The 13,684-nt window shown below is 39.0% G+C and overlaps 1 protein-coding gene across 12 annotated transcripts in view; it reads right to left on the minus strand.

Annotated features, from left to right (window-relative positions):
* akap13.L (A-kinase anchoring protein 13 L homeolog) overlaps positions 1-13,684 on the minus strand; it is a 185,204-nt gene that overhangs the window by 118,631 nt on the left and 52,889 nt on the right. For all 12 annotated transcript variants that reach the window (XM_041586856.1, XM_041586857.1, XM_041586858.1 and 9 more), the window contains 2 exons: positions 8,768-9,061; positions 3,471-3,654 (listed from right to left, as the gene is read on the minus strand). In XM_041586856.1, coding sequence (XP_041442790.1) covers positions 3,471-3,654; positions 8,768-9,061 — 478 coding nt within the window. The remainder of the gene's footprint in view (positions 1-3,470; positions 3,655-8,767; positions 9,062-13,684) is intronic.

The raw sequence follows: 13,684 nt of genomic DNA on the forward strand, positions 1-13,684 counted from the left end.
TTTCTCTCCCTCTCTGCCCTGATTGTTCCCCCCCCCTCCCTTCACTGCTTGTTCCTTTCTCTTGCCCTGCAATAATTGTGGAAAAGAAAGAAAAGCAAACTTCTGTATAAATAATACATAATCTGCTGCTAAAAGTATTTTATCCTTTTCTGGGGGCAATGTGTATCAGCAGTTAGTGTAAGTAGCATAGTCATTTTCTACACAGTATTATGTTGTATATAAAAAGCAATCAACGTCTTTTGGGTTTTCCTTTGTAAAGTCCCCACATCTGTTATTATATGTTATACAATTCCAGAACAGCCTTTGTATGTAGAACAGCACCAGACTGTGAAACTTTAGTGTATAAAAAGCCTTTATTTCAGCTTTGGGCATCACAGCGGTGATGCCCAAAGCTGAAATAAAGGCTTTTTAAACACAAAAGTTTCACAGTCTGGTGCTGTTCTTCATACAAAGGCTGTCGTGATATCAGTGGAAAGTGGCCACTGAGGAACATGCACCAAGTCTCTACAGGAGAGATAATCGTTGTGCTGACTACTTTTCCAAGATTATACAATTACAGAACATCAGCTGCATTTATTCCCTTGCAACTCCCTGCACCTCCCTATAAATTGTTCCACAACAGCTGCATTTCCCTTGCAACTCCCTGCACCTCCCTATAAGTTAGTCCATAACAGCTGCATTTCCCCTTGCAACTCCCTGCACCTGATCATAAATTGTCCCAAAACAACTGCATTTATTGCCTTGCAATTCCCTGCACCTGACCATAAACTGTTCCACAACAGCTGCATTTCCCCTTACAACTCCCTGCACCTGATCATAAATTGTTCCACAACAGCGGCATTTTATCTAGCAACTCCCTGCACCTGATCATAAATTGTTCCACAAAAGCTGCATTTTACCTTGCAACTCCCTGCATATAATGACAGTTCTAGGCGGTAAAATGCTTTCAAAACGTTTTTCTTTCTGCATCATTACATGTTTTGAGGAAGGATGAGTAATATATCTGAATATGAAGGTTATATGAAATGTTCCCTTTAAGTAAGTGAGGTAGGAGTGTTTTGTAAAATGCCTTGTAACAGGCATTAGAAAACCCATCAGGGCCTGGTGTTTTGTGTAATTTTAAAATTTTAATAACCTGCATGATCTCCTCACCAACAGGGTGCAGTTTTGAACTAGCATCTTACAGGGTCAGAGGAACAGAAGAAAAGGTCCCGGTCAATAAAGTTACGGCCTCAACCTTAGCATGAACAAAAATAGATGTATGGGATGTACAACCTATGGCTCGCCAGCTGTTAAATAATCAGCCTTCAGCAGTCAGTGGGAGGCACAAAGTTGTATTTTGACAACACTTAAAGGATCACAGGTTGGACAAACCTGATATGAACACTAAAGACCCCCATATACAAGCAGATATAAGATGCTGACAAATTAAAACATTGGTTTATTGGGCAGTGTATGGGGCCCTCAGACGCTCTTTCCCGATCATTATCTAGCTGAAAGTTGGGGTAGAATATTAAAGACAGATTTTTTTTTTTCCACCAGAAAAGGTGGCAGCCGTAAAGATGTTCAAGCTAGAAAGTACATATTTTATAATTAGAAGCAGTCATTTCCAAGTAACACAAACACAAAAGTCTGTTGATTATTAAAGCTAGTGAAAGATGGCTGTATGAGATTTGAAGAGCTTCTCTAGAACAGGCCCATTTAGATCGGTCTAGAGCTGACCAGGATAATCATTCTAGAGCCATACTGGAACCATATGTACTTGCACTGTTCCCCTGATGGGATGAAAACTTGCATAATGGTCAGGGGGTTATTTATCAAAGGTTGAATTTTAAAACGTTAAGAGTTTTTTTTTTAGACCTCGAATGAACTCACAACTGAATGGTTTCTAATTTAAGAAAAAACGCGAATGTTAAAAACTCTAATAAGTGCAGTCAGGGTGAAAAACTGGAATACTCGAATTAATCAAGTTTTCGGCATAAAAAAACTCAAATTGTTCGAATTGATTGAGTTATCGGGCAAAACCCTCCAAAAGAACTTGAACATCATGAAGGCTACTAACGCATTCAAAGGGTTCAAGGGACCTCTGCCATTAACTTCTACATGACCTTGACAGGTTTTAGATGGTGTATTTCCGGATTCAAGTTATTTCCAGCTATGAGGAATACTAAATCTTCGATTTTTTTTTTTAACCAAAAATTTCAGTTTAGATCCCTCGAAAAACTTTTCGTGGAAAAAAACAACTCGACCTTTAATAAATCTAAAGAGCTTGTCTTTATGCAAAAAAACCTTGTACAACTCCAATGCCAAAAAAGTTGGGACACTGTGTATATATAAATAAAGAGAGCGTGATTATGTGAAAATCATTTAATCCCTGTATTTAATTGCAAACAGTACAAAGACAACATATACAATTCTGAAACTGAGAAATTTTGTTTTCTTAAAAATATATGTTCACTTTGAATTTGATGCCAACAACACTAAAAAGTTGGCACATGGTAATGTTTCCCACTGTGTTGAATCAGCTCTTCTTTTAATAACATTCTGTAATGGTTTGGGAGCCAAGACGACCAATTGCTGTAGTTTTAAGAAAAGTGAAATATTGTCTTGCCCGATATAGGATTTCAGCTGCACAACAGTTCTCCTTTGCCATACTTTTATACATCCAATGTTTTTAATAGGTGTAATATGTGCAGAATGACATTGTCTGCTTCCCTGAAAAAGACATTGTCTGCATTGCAGCATATGGGCCCAGAGAAAGTGTTGGTGTTTCTGGATCATATTTCAATTATATATTTTTTTCTTTGCATTGTAAAGTGTTAATGAACAGGGTTAGACTGGGCTGGCAGGACACCTGGAAAAAACCTGTTCCCTGGACGACTCCTCCTCGCCTCCCTCCCTGAACCTGGTCTCGTCCCTAACGCAACAGATAAAGGTACTCACATGGGGGAAGCTAGGTGAGAGAAGACTTCATGGCTGGGCCGCCCAGTCCGATGCTGACTGTGTTCCTGAGTTTATGTAGTGATTTCCACTGCAGAGCTGCACTGGTTTTTTATGCAGTACCATCTGAGGACCCGAAGATCACAGTCATCCTATATTGGCTTTTAGTTTGCTCCCTTGCATCTTTTAATTATATTATGTACTGTAGACGGTGAAACCCACAAATTGTTTGCAATTCTGTGAGTGCTGTACCCCGCTCCATCTTTATTTCTGAAAGCCCCTCTCAGTTTCAACATTTGATATGCTGTCTTTATCCTCTTTGCAATGAAATATATATATAGTTCTTAATGATTTGCAAAGTATCGCTTTTTATTTTACAAAGTGTCAGGTTATGATGGTTCCCAACGAGTGCTGCAATGAAAACAACCTGTGTGCTATTGCCCTTTAACATCAAAGTCTAATCATGTGCTCTGCTAAGAAAGTGTGTCATATCAAGAACAGAAAGTAAACTAAAATATAAAATTCCATACTCTGTAAAGAGGTGATGTAATTTCAGGAAGCCTCTTTCCAATGCCAGGCTTAAAGGTGTAGCCCCTTCACTATTATATATGGCAAGAGCTGTTTTACCACCAGGCTGCTTCAGAAGGAACTGTGAGAGCTGACAGAGACCCAGTCTTGCAGCAAAGTGCATCAATGTCTCCTGCAGGTGGCCATCTGTAAAAAGAGAGGTTTAATATGTTAAAAAGGCTAATACAGTAATAATGCAAATGTTAAATTTAATAAAAAATTAAAGACTATGTTCAATGTAAGAGAAAAAATAACGATGTCACTTAGAGGACAAGAAAACTTGATACAGACTCCTATAATTAGTATAGTATTGTAAGTTAGGTTGACAAAGACACACGTTCATCAAGTTCAACCTTAAAGGAGAAGGAAAGCTACGGAGGCATTTTATTGCCAATAGATTAGCTACAACAGTGCAAACGAGAATGTTATATACATTCTGTAGAATGTTTTACCATACCTGAGTAAAAAAGCTCTAGAAGCTCTCTGTTTGTTTAGGATAGCAGCTGCATAGCTTGGTGTGACATCACATCCTGCCTGAGTCTCTCTCTGCTCACTTATAGCTCTGGGCTCAGATTACAGCAGAGAAGGGAGGGGGGGGGGAAGAGGAGCAAACTGAGCATGCTCACGCCCGGGGCAAGGAGGTTTAAGATGAAGGCAGGAAGTCTGATACAGAAGCCCATGTGTACACAACAGAAGGAAAGAAATGCAATAATTCTTTTGACAGAGGACTCTCTGGTATATTTAGATGGACCTTTCTGATAAGGCTTACTTAGTTTTAACATTTCCTTCTCCTTTAAAGGTCTATACATAACCTGCCTAACTGCGATTGTAATTATTATTAAGATACATTACAATTCTTCATTTAAACCTGACTTACCAAGTTTCTTTAGCCCTGCCTCCTTCCCTTGCCTATTGCTATCCCTTGCTATCCTCTTCATATGGATTCAGAGCACTGCTGTGCATATGCAGGAAGTACAATAGACAGGGGTGGTTAAGGTGAAAACTGGTTTGTATTGGGGGGGGGGGTCAGACATGGCAGAGAGAGACAAAATGTACCCAAATAAATTCTGATCCAGGTTGGCATCTCTGCATGCACAATACACTGGTGTCCATGCTATCCATTCCATGGCATGTGAATTTGTAAGTAATTACATAGTGTATATTGTAAGTAGGTCCCAAAGCTCATTTATCCCAATTAAGCAGTCAGTTGCAATATGGTCATCTGTGCACATGCATCCCAGACAGAAATCCTTAACCCCAGTCTGTGGCCAGATTAAGAATCTCAATATGGTCAAGTCTGATAAAACAAAAGGATTACCGTGAAAGGACATCTGCAAATTCTGGTGGTGCAACCAACTGTTAGTGCAGCTAATATCATTTGGCCAATAATGAAGAGCATCTCTCAGCATTTCCCTACTCACAAGTAGTTTCACAACAGTGCCTCATATGAGGCACTAAAAAGCCTTTTAGGCAACATACTTGCTTTAATTCAACACAACAAGCTATTCACGCCTAATAGAGGTAATCATCTTCTATTAAAACTCAAAGTTTTACATTTTTAATTTCATTAAATTATTATTTCCGATACGGTTTCCTACAGTAATCACAAAAAATAATCAAAAGGAAATTTGTCCTAAAATATGACATACTAAGTAACGGATTCATTTATAGCAGTGATGTCTATTTTTTACCCATGATTTCGGACAATTATTCTATACTCAACATATTGAGTGCACTGCATTATATTTAAACAAAGTAATATAAAGGTTTAAGGAAAGCTTATTCAAGCTGGGGGACATATAAACGCACTGGAGAGCCACATTCAAGCTAAAGGCCATCAACTAGAGAGCCATCAACTAGAAATTCCAAAAATGGACCTAACGAGCCATACTACTTTGTTTGTGTTAGAGTCCTGCACGGGTTCATTTTTTTGAACCCGTACCTGCAACCTGCAATCCGCAACCTGGACCCGCATTCATACCTGCTTGGACCCGCAACCCAACCCGCAAGTACCTTATCCGCAACCCGGACCCGCTGACCATCAAGAATCAGGAAGGGCTGTCATTGCAAACCGTAAGTGACATCATCAGAGTAAAAAAAGGAGTAAAAATTGCTATTGAGAAGACCCGCAGCCCGACCCGCAAACCCGCAGAACAGAAAAGGCCAAAGCAATTGTTCAGTAGTCTGTCGGTCCATCAAAAGCATACATTTCTAGGTTATATATTTGTGACCATCATGGCATCCAACATAAAAAGGCTATATATTTGTATAAAACAAAACCCATTGATTTAAAAAAGAAAAAAAGGAATAAATGACCTTTTAACCAGTTTAAGCAATGGTGTTAAGAGGATTATAACTGTCTGAATCATCATTCATTCCTATGTTAGCTTGTAGACGTAAGTGCTGACAGCTTGATCTCACAGGAATCCCTGTAGTTAATAGATGGATGGAAAACACAACAGAAGTCTGAAATACATTCCATTTGAGGGTAAAGCTGTAATATTCAGTGAGACCGAGCTCTACAAAACAAACAAAAGCCTTACTAAAGTTACGATGTCCCTTTAAGGATATCCTTAAAGGGGGGAAAAATCCTCCACGGAAGCCAGTGCCAACAATGGTGCATTTGCATCTGTGCACTGGATTTTCTTTCCTTTTGTTGGACCTGCTCACCTGTGTATTTTGAACGACAGCCAGCTCTTCGGCTGTTCTCAATTTAGCAGCTGCCTGGATACAATGAGTCATGAGACCACATTCCTTATCCATAGTATTACCATGACATAGTTCTTCTTTCTTTCTATATATATATATATATATATATATATATATATATATATATATATATATATATATATATATATATATATATATATATATATATATATATATAGATATATCTCACTGTTCTGTTATTTTAATATTCTGCAAATGGGAGCTCCATTCTACCTACTATACGAATACTGGATTAAATGAATGTAAAAGAAAATCCAATTAAGAGAGTACAGCACCATCTCAACGCGACATAGCAAAAATACGTTTGATGCCTACACTACATTATCCCATGGCCTTCAAGGCAAGAGAATCTTCCAGACCTAAACAGTCTACTTAGATGTCTGCTGCAGTTTATGATAAGCAGAGCAATACCCCCTCATATGTATAAAAGCAAACACACAGATAAGGAATAAAAGATAATCCAATGAAGAGCCAGAAGAGCAAACCATATGGCAACTAAAGGTGGCCATACACGGGCCGATAAAAGCTTCCCCGATCAAGATCTGGCCGAAAGTCAGGCAGATCACGATCGCATGGGACTAAAAATCCCGTTGGAATGCGGCCGCATCTGTTCGTTGATGCGGTCCCGCGATCCAACCGCCCGTTACTATTCATTAGGATCTGATCATTGGGCCCTAGGGCCCACGATCGGATCAGCCCAATAATGCCCACCTCAAGGTGGGCATATCGGGGAGAGATCCGCTCGTTTGGCAACATCGCCAAACGAGCCGATCTCTCTGTGTATGGCCACCTTAACGCTAGTACCACACAACATGGATTCATGGAAAATCTGCTGTCCCGCTGCTCCTGCAACTGCCTGCACCGAGAATCATTAATTTTTTTAAGGTGCATACAGACACAACGGATTTCAACACCGAAATGCAAGATTTTGCATTTTGTGCAGAAATCCACCATGACTGAAACGCATCAAAGAGAAGAGGAGCAGTGAGTCAGCGGATTCTCCACCTGTGGAGAATCCATGTCATGTGGCCCTAGCCTTATACTGTCCACAGTGCCCAGCCCATAATATTTATGTATATCTTTTCTTTTTTCTGAATTTCATTTCATTAAAATAGAAAACTCTGAGGATTACCAACACTGAGTCTATAACAAATGTCAAAGGTAAGATTCACTGGGTGGTGGGGAGATTTAAAAAAAAAAAAAAAAAAACCTTACCGGTACTTAAATAATGTTTTTTTCAAAACATTAACTTAAATCATTAAAATGCAATTTCTAAATGTAGTTTATTTTTGGTGCTTTTTCCGCCCTTGTTTTTGTTCCCTACAGTGTTGTTTTTTTACCATTTGAACTGAAGTTTTTGTTTGAGGCTCTGTGCAAAGAAACTTGTTCAGTGATCACACAAAAGAGCAGTGACTGTCAAAGCAGAGAGGTAAGATATATATATATATATATATATATATATATATATATATATATATATATATATATATATATATATATATATATATATATATATATACACACAGGGCAGCCATCAGAGCGGGACGGGGGAGAGTTGTAGGGGGCCTAGCAACGCTGCACTTTGTTGATTAGCTAGGCCCCCCTGCTTTCTGAGAGCTGCTGACTTCGGGAAGGCAGGGCCGGAGCACAAGGAGAGGTATCTTCTGTCCATTACTTCCCCTTATTGTTCATTGAGTTTAAGTCCCGGTTGAGCTGCTCAGGGATTGGATAGCTGATGTTTAAACTTCTCCTCCAACTTATCCAATCACCATACAGCTTTACCAGAAATTCTGTGACCAATAAGGAAGAAAATGCTGTCACTGGAAGAAGATGCAGCTACCTGTGCTCCCCTCCTCCCTTCTGTAGTTGGCAGCTCACTGACAGCAGGTGGGTCAGACTAATGAAGTAAGTGTAACATGGCAGGGCCCCACTAAAGGTAACCTTTGTGGTCCCTGTTGTGTGATGGGGCCCTGGGCACCAAATTTTTTTTAAACTTCTGGGGGGGGCAAGTTTTTTTTACGGACGTTTAAGGGGGGCCCTGGCCACCAATTTTTTTTCCCCATGTGGGGTCCTAGCCACCAATATTTTTTAATGGGGGGCCCTGACACAAATGTTCAGGTTCTGATGGATGTATGATTTAAAAGAGGATGAAGAGGGATTAATCATCTATTTGCATAACAGTAGTTTTACAGATCTCCTATAGCAGACAGGTGGCCATACATGGGCTGACGATTATTGGTATTTCACTGTTCGACTCACAGAACAAATGGATGGATACCATATAAGGGGCCATATCCAGCACAGCTTTCTATTGTTGCTGCAGCTCTTCTTCACTTACTAATCTGCCAATAGATCACTGCCAGCTAGGGGGCATCAGCAGATGTGATTTTTAAGCATGAAAATCAGTTTACCAACTAATATCAGTATTACATGGATATTGGTCTGGATTTTAAACCCACCACACAAATTATTATTGGTACCTCTATGGCCCGCTTAAAATTGATGTGGCAAGTTACTTATTCTTGTTTACCTTTTATGCAGGTGTCTGTTCCGAGCACACTCCATCCACTTGGCAAGCTTAGATGTTGAAAAGCCAATGTGATCCTCTCATCCAGCACTGTAGCATCCCCTGTAGATGGTCTTGATCTTTCTAAGAACCTGGCAAATATAAGTGCCTGCTGGTTGCCTGCATTAGCAGCTAAAAACTGAGCGGAGTCATATGCCTCATCCTGAATAAACTCAAAGTCCTCTTCTGCCACCACAACCGAACAGTCTTTCTTGGAAGCACACAGGGAAACCTTTACTCGCTCACAACAGTCGTGGCCTAAGAAAAATAAAAATAAAATAATACAAATCTACATTCATCATTCAAGGGAAACAGTCATTGCTTTAATTATACACGAGCTGAAATAAAATTTTTAAGACCTGCTTTTTTTAAAATGAAATTAATTTTATATACAGAGTATATATATATATATATATATATATATATATATATATATATATATATATATATATATATATATATAATCACTGGGGGGAGGGGGATTACCAAATGTTAGATACCCCCAATGATTATAATGGCTTATCTGATACCCCAGGCCAGCGATCCTGTTTGCCGAAAACTGCACTGGCCAATTATGAGCACCACAGAGCAATCTTCTATTTTGTGGTGGGTACGCATTCACAGTAGAGTCTACCATTGAAGACTGTGCCATTGAAGCAGAAGAAGATAAACACTCCATGGTGCTCATACAGAGTACCTCAGGCGGATGTAGTTTTTTTTTGCTAACAGGAGCACCAGCACAGGGTAATGGATAAGTTATTATAATCACAGGAGGTGTCTAACATTTGGTACCCCCCAGTAATTTTAAATTTCCCTTCATTAAGGTGGCCACACATAAGATTTGCTTGTTTGGCGAGGTCCACAAACAAGCACTTTTTGACTGAGGGGGTGTTTAAATTGATAGTGGACCATCTCTGGGGCAAGCCCGTGGGCCCTATAAATGGACCAATAAGTTGCGTGCTTGGTACTCCAGATCCAGTTGGCAGTTTTTATCAGCCTGTGTACGGCCAGCTATAGTCTTTACTCGTTACCGATTTTTATTGGGCATGTAATGATTTGTGTGTTCCTCTCCCTGTTTAATTACCTTTTAAATGAAATAAGATTTATTTTCCTTTTGTAACATGACTAGTTCAATGCATTCTCTGAAACTGTCAATGTAGATCATACAGATAATAAGATTAGAAATAAACAAATAGTTTATATTTTAAGGTTGGAACATCGCACTTAACCCAATTATATGAGTTTTTTTATTAGTTCTACTAGAGCAGTATTATCAATATAGGTCTCATATCGATAACAGTGATGCAATTATACATCTTTTATATGTCAGTCTATTCTTCATAGCAACAAACTAATCTATATAATCGTATTTGGTTATGTAATGGGATATTAGAGAAAAAGTTTAAACCTGGGAAACAGGCAGACTACAAGCCTTAATGATGCGACAAATCAGTATGCAGGCAGATTGCTTGGATCAATCAAATATGGTCATTTATCAACGGCCACATAACTACTGGGTAGGTCCCATAATATGTCTGGAGGAACATGTAACATTGCTAAAAATCAGACCGTGGGCAAGACCAGGTACTACTGATTTGCAGACCTGACATGGGTAAAAAGCACATCTGAAGGAACAGGGGGTGTTCTGGTTGTGTCTATAGACCTCCAAACTAGTGATTTGCGGGTCAAGAAAAACTGGATCCGCAACCCACCTCCTCCTCTCTATATATAGACTCACGCGATCTGCCCACCAATGACATCACAAAAGGGGCAGGCTGAGCACGAGGATATAAAAAAAAAAAAAAGAATGCCAGAAGAAGGAAGCCAGTAGTATAAGGTCACAGGCGGGGAGAGCAGGAAGAAGAGCTCAACACGAGGTCGGCCCAAACCCGCGGGTAAACCACGGGTCCCACAGGTAATTTATCCAGCCCGAACATCACTAGTGAAAACCTTCCTAGATTTTTAGGGTGTCTCTTTTATTTATACCACGGTGGGGACAGAGCAGTGGGCATGGTCTAGGTGGAATGGGACATGGTCAAAAATAAACAACAATCAGATCTGGGGTGTCGGCAAACTTTGTAAGGCTATGGGTTTGGACAAATACAAGATTCCTCTGCACTCAACCCATCATCAATATATTTAAGACAGAGACATTTTGTGCATACTGCTACTGAAAAATGCCTTACCCTTTAAACAAAACAGGGATTGTTTGTCCATATATTGCAATATATTTAAGCTGGCCAACTACGTCAAAGTAATCCCATATCTGGCCAGTCCTATGCTCAATTTTCATCTGATTCATTAAGAATTCTATGGTTTAATTATACATTTTATAAAAGGGACGAATACGTTTTACCTGCAACTTACTAGCTGCTTTCAAAGTAAAACTCCCAAACTTGGCTGCCCTTTTATTAGACACCAGTGGGATCACCTGACTATAATTGGAGAGGGTGGGAGCTACAACATGGAGCTGGTCACTGCTCTTGTAGAACTATAACAAACAAGGGAAAGTTGTGCTCACCACTAGTTTTTAAAATCATTAGGCGGGGGTGCAATGAGGCTGTGACCACAAAATACATATAGACAAATACAAGATTCCTCTGCACTCAACCCATTATCAATATATTTAAGACAGAGACATTTTGTGCATACTGCTACTGAAAAATGCCTTACCCTTTAAACAAAACAGGGACAGCTAATAGAATCTATTATGGTGGTCATGCCGTGTATTGTCACATACCCAAAATTGTGATGATTAGGAGATCACAGTGCTAAGCAGATTCTATTAGCTGTCCCTGTTTTGTTTAAAGGGTAAGGCATTTTTCAGTAGCAGTATGCACAAAATGTCTCTGTCTTAAATATATTGATAATGGGTTGAGTGCAGAGGAATCTTGTATTTGTCTATATGTATTTTGTGGTCACAGCCTCATTGCACCCCCGCCTAATGATTTTAAAAACTAGTGGTGAGCACAACTTTCCCTTGTTTGTTATAGTTCTACAAGAGCAGTGACCAGCTCCATGTTGTAGCTCCCACCCTCTCCAATTATAGTCAGGTGATCCCACTGGTGTCTAATAAAAGGGCAGCCAAGTTTGGGAGTTTTACTTTGAAAGCAGCTAGTAAGTTGCAGGTAAAACGTATTCGTCCCTTTTATAAAATGTATAATTAAACCATAGAATTCTTAATGAATCAGATGAAAATTGAGCATAGGACTGGCCAGATATGGGATGACTTTGACGTAGTTGGCCAGCTTAAATATATTGCAATATATGGACAAACAATCCCTGTTTTGTTTAAAGGGTAAGGCATTTTTCAGTAGCAGTATGCACAAAATGTCTCTGTCTTAAATATATTGATAATGGGTTGAGTGCAGAGGAATCTTGTATTTGTCTATATGTATTTTGTGGTCACACCCTCATTGCACCCCCGCCTAATGTTTTTAAAAACTAGTGGTGAGAACAACTTTCCCTTGTAGGCTATGGGTTTGGCCAAAGTTGCCCCATACATGTGAAAGGCCTGCATTTTAAATAAGAAACATGAAGTTCCCACACCTGCTAAACACATAACCCATGTTTGTGTTTGTATGCTGTTGGGAGGTATTGAATTAGTTCATTTTAACAAAAGTTATGGTATTTTTGTACAGTTATCTACAACCTGAGAATCCTTTCCTAATCATTTTATTCAAAGTGCATTCGAACAGATGCAGCAGAGCAGGGTAATATAGAAGTACTGCGGGTTTTCTGACCAATGTGCTGTGTCTTCTAGTTAGAGCACTAGACTAATACTCTCTTCTTTTAAAATAACTATTGTGGGATTCCTGCAAACATTCTGTAATAGTTATTTCCTTGCTTAGCAGCACAGCCTTTAGCAGAGAGTTAAAAAGATTAGCATGTTTGGACCACTAGCCAGCATTGTTTTAGCAACTGTGGCTTGTTGTTGTTTTGTGCTTCAGAACAGCGGTGTGAAATATGCACAGTCTGTGACATTTTAGTGGGTTACTAACAACACACAGACCAAAACACCACAGAGATGTTCCTATTGGCAGAGTCTAATCACAGGGTCAAGTGCCCCCTTCGATTAACTTTGCAGTCAAAAGTATATTTTGACATCATTGGGGGGTGTCCTGATTTGGGGGGTGACCAGTGAAACGGATCATAAATTACAATTCCATAACATTTATTTATAAAAAGTAGTTTATATGAGGAGTGTATTGATTTAAAAGATTAGAGGATAGCATGAAATACATTCCCACAATATGATGTCTATTTGAACCGGGCAGATTAAACTGCATCTTGCTTTCTTGATCTGTTCTCTAAAGAAGAAAGCCATAGACCATGAAAACTAGAAATTTCAATAAAATGACAAAATATACCTTGAAAATAACGATTAATATACAAGGATATGGACAGGCTTTGCAATACAATAGAAATTGTATTTTATTCAGGTACACGACATTTGGAATCAGTTTAGTTATACAGGACATATACACTTATATCCGAGTTTCTTAACCTTTTATGGATGGGACCCAGAAGAAACAGTGTGACAAAAGATGTACTTGGAAAGTCACATTTTAATTTTAACTTGTGCACATAGATTGTATTTGGCTTTAGGAAATTTCACTACATTTCAAACGCCCGTTGGCAACAATAGGGTGACCCATTTCTGCATCCTGACCCATAGGTTAAGAACTTGCGGACGGTAGGGGGAAAGCAAAAAAATAAATTACATTTTAAAATAAGTCAGGCTACATTTACTTAAAAGTGGAGCCTCTTCAATGTATATCGTTCAAGAAAACTGAAGTCTTGAACTGTGTCATTAATGAAATAATAAGGAGAAATACATAAACAAACAAGCAGATTTTATTGATTTAGAGACTAATAGCA

This window comes from Xenopus laevis, chromosome 3L (genome assembly GCF_017654675.1).
Source record: "Xenopus laevis strain J_2021 chromosome 3L, Xenopus_laevis_v10.1, whole genome shotgun sequence".
NCBI classification, from domain to species: domain Eukaryota; kingdom Metazoa; phylum Chordata; class Amphibia; order Anura; family Pipidae; genus Xenopus; species Xenopus laevis.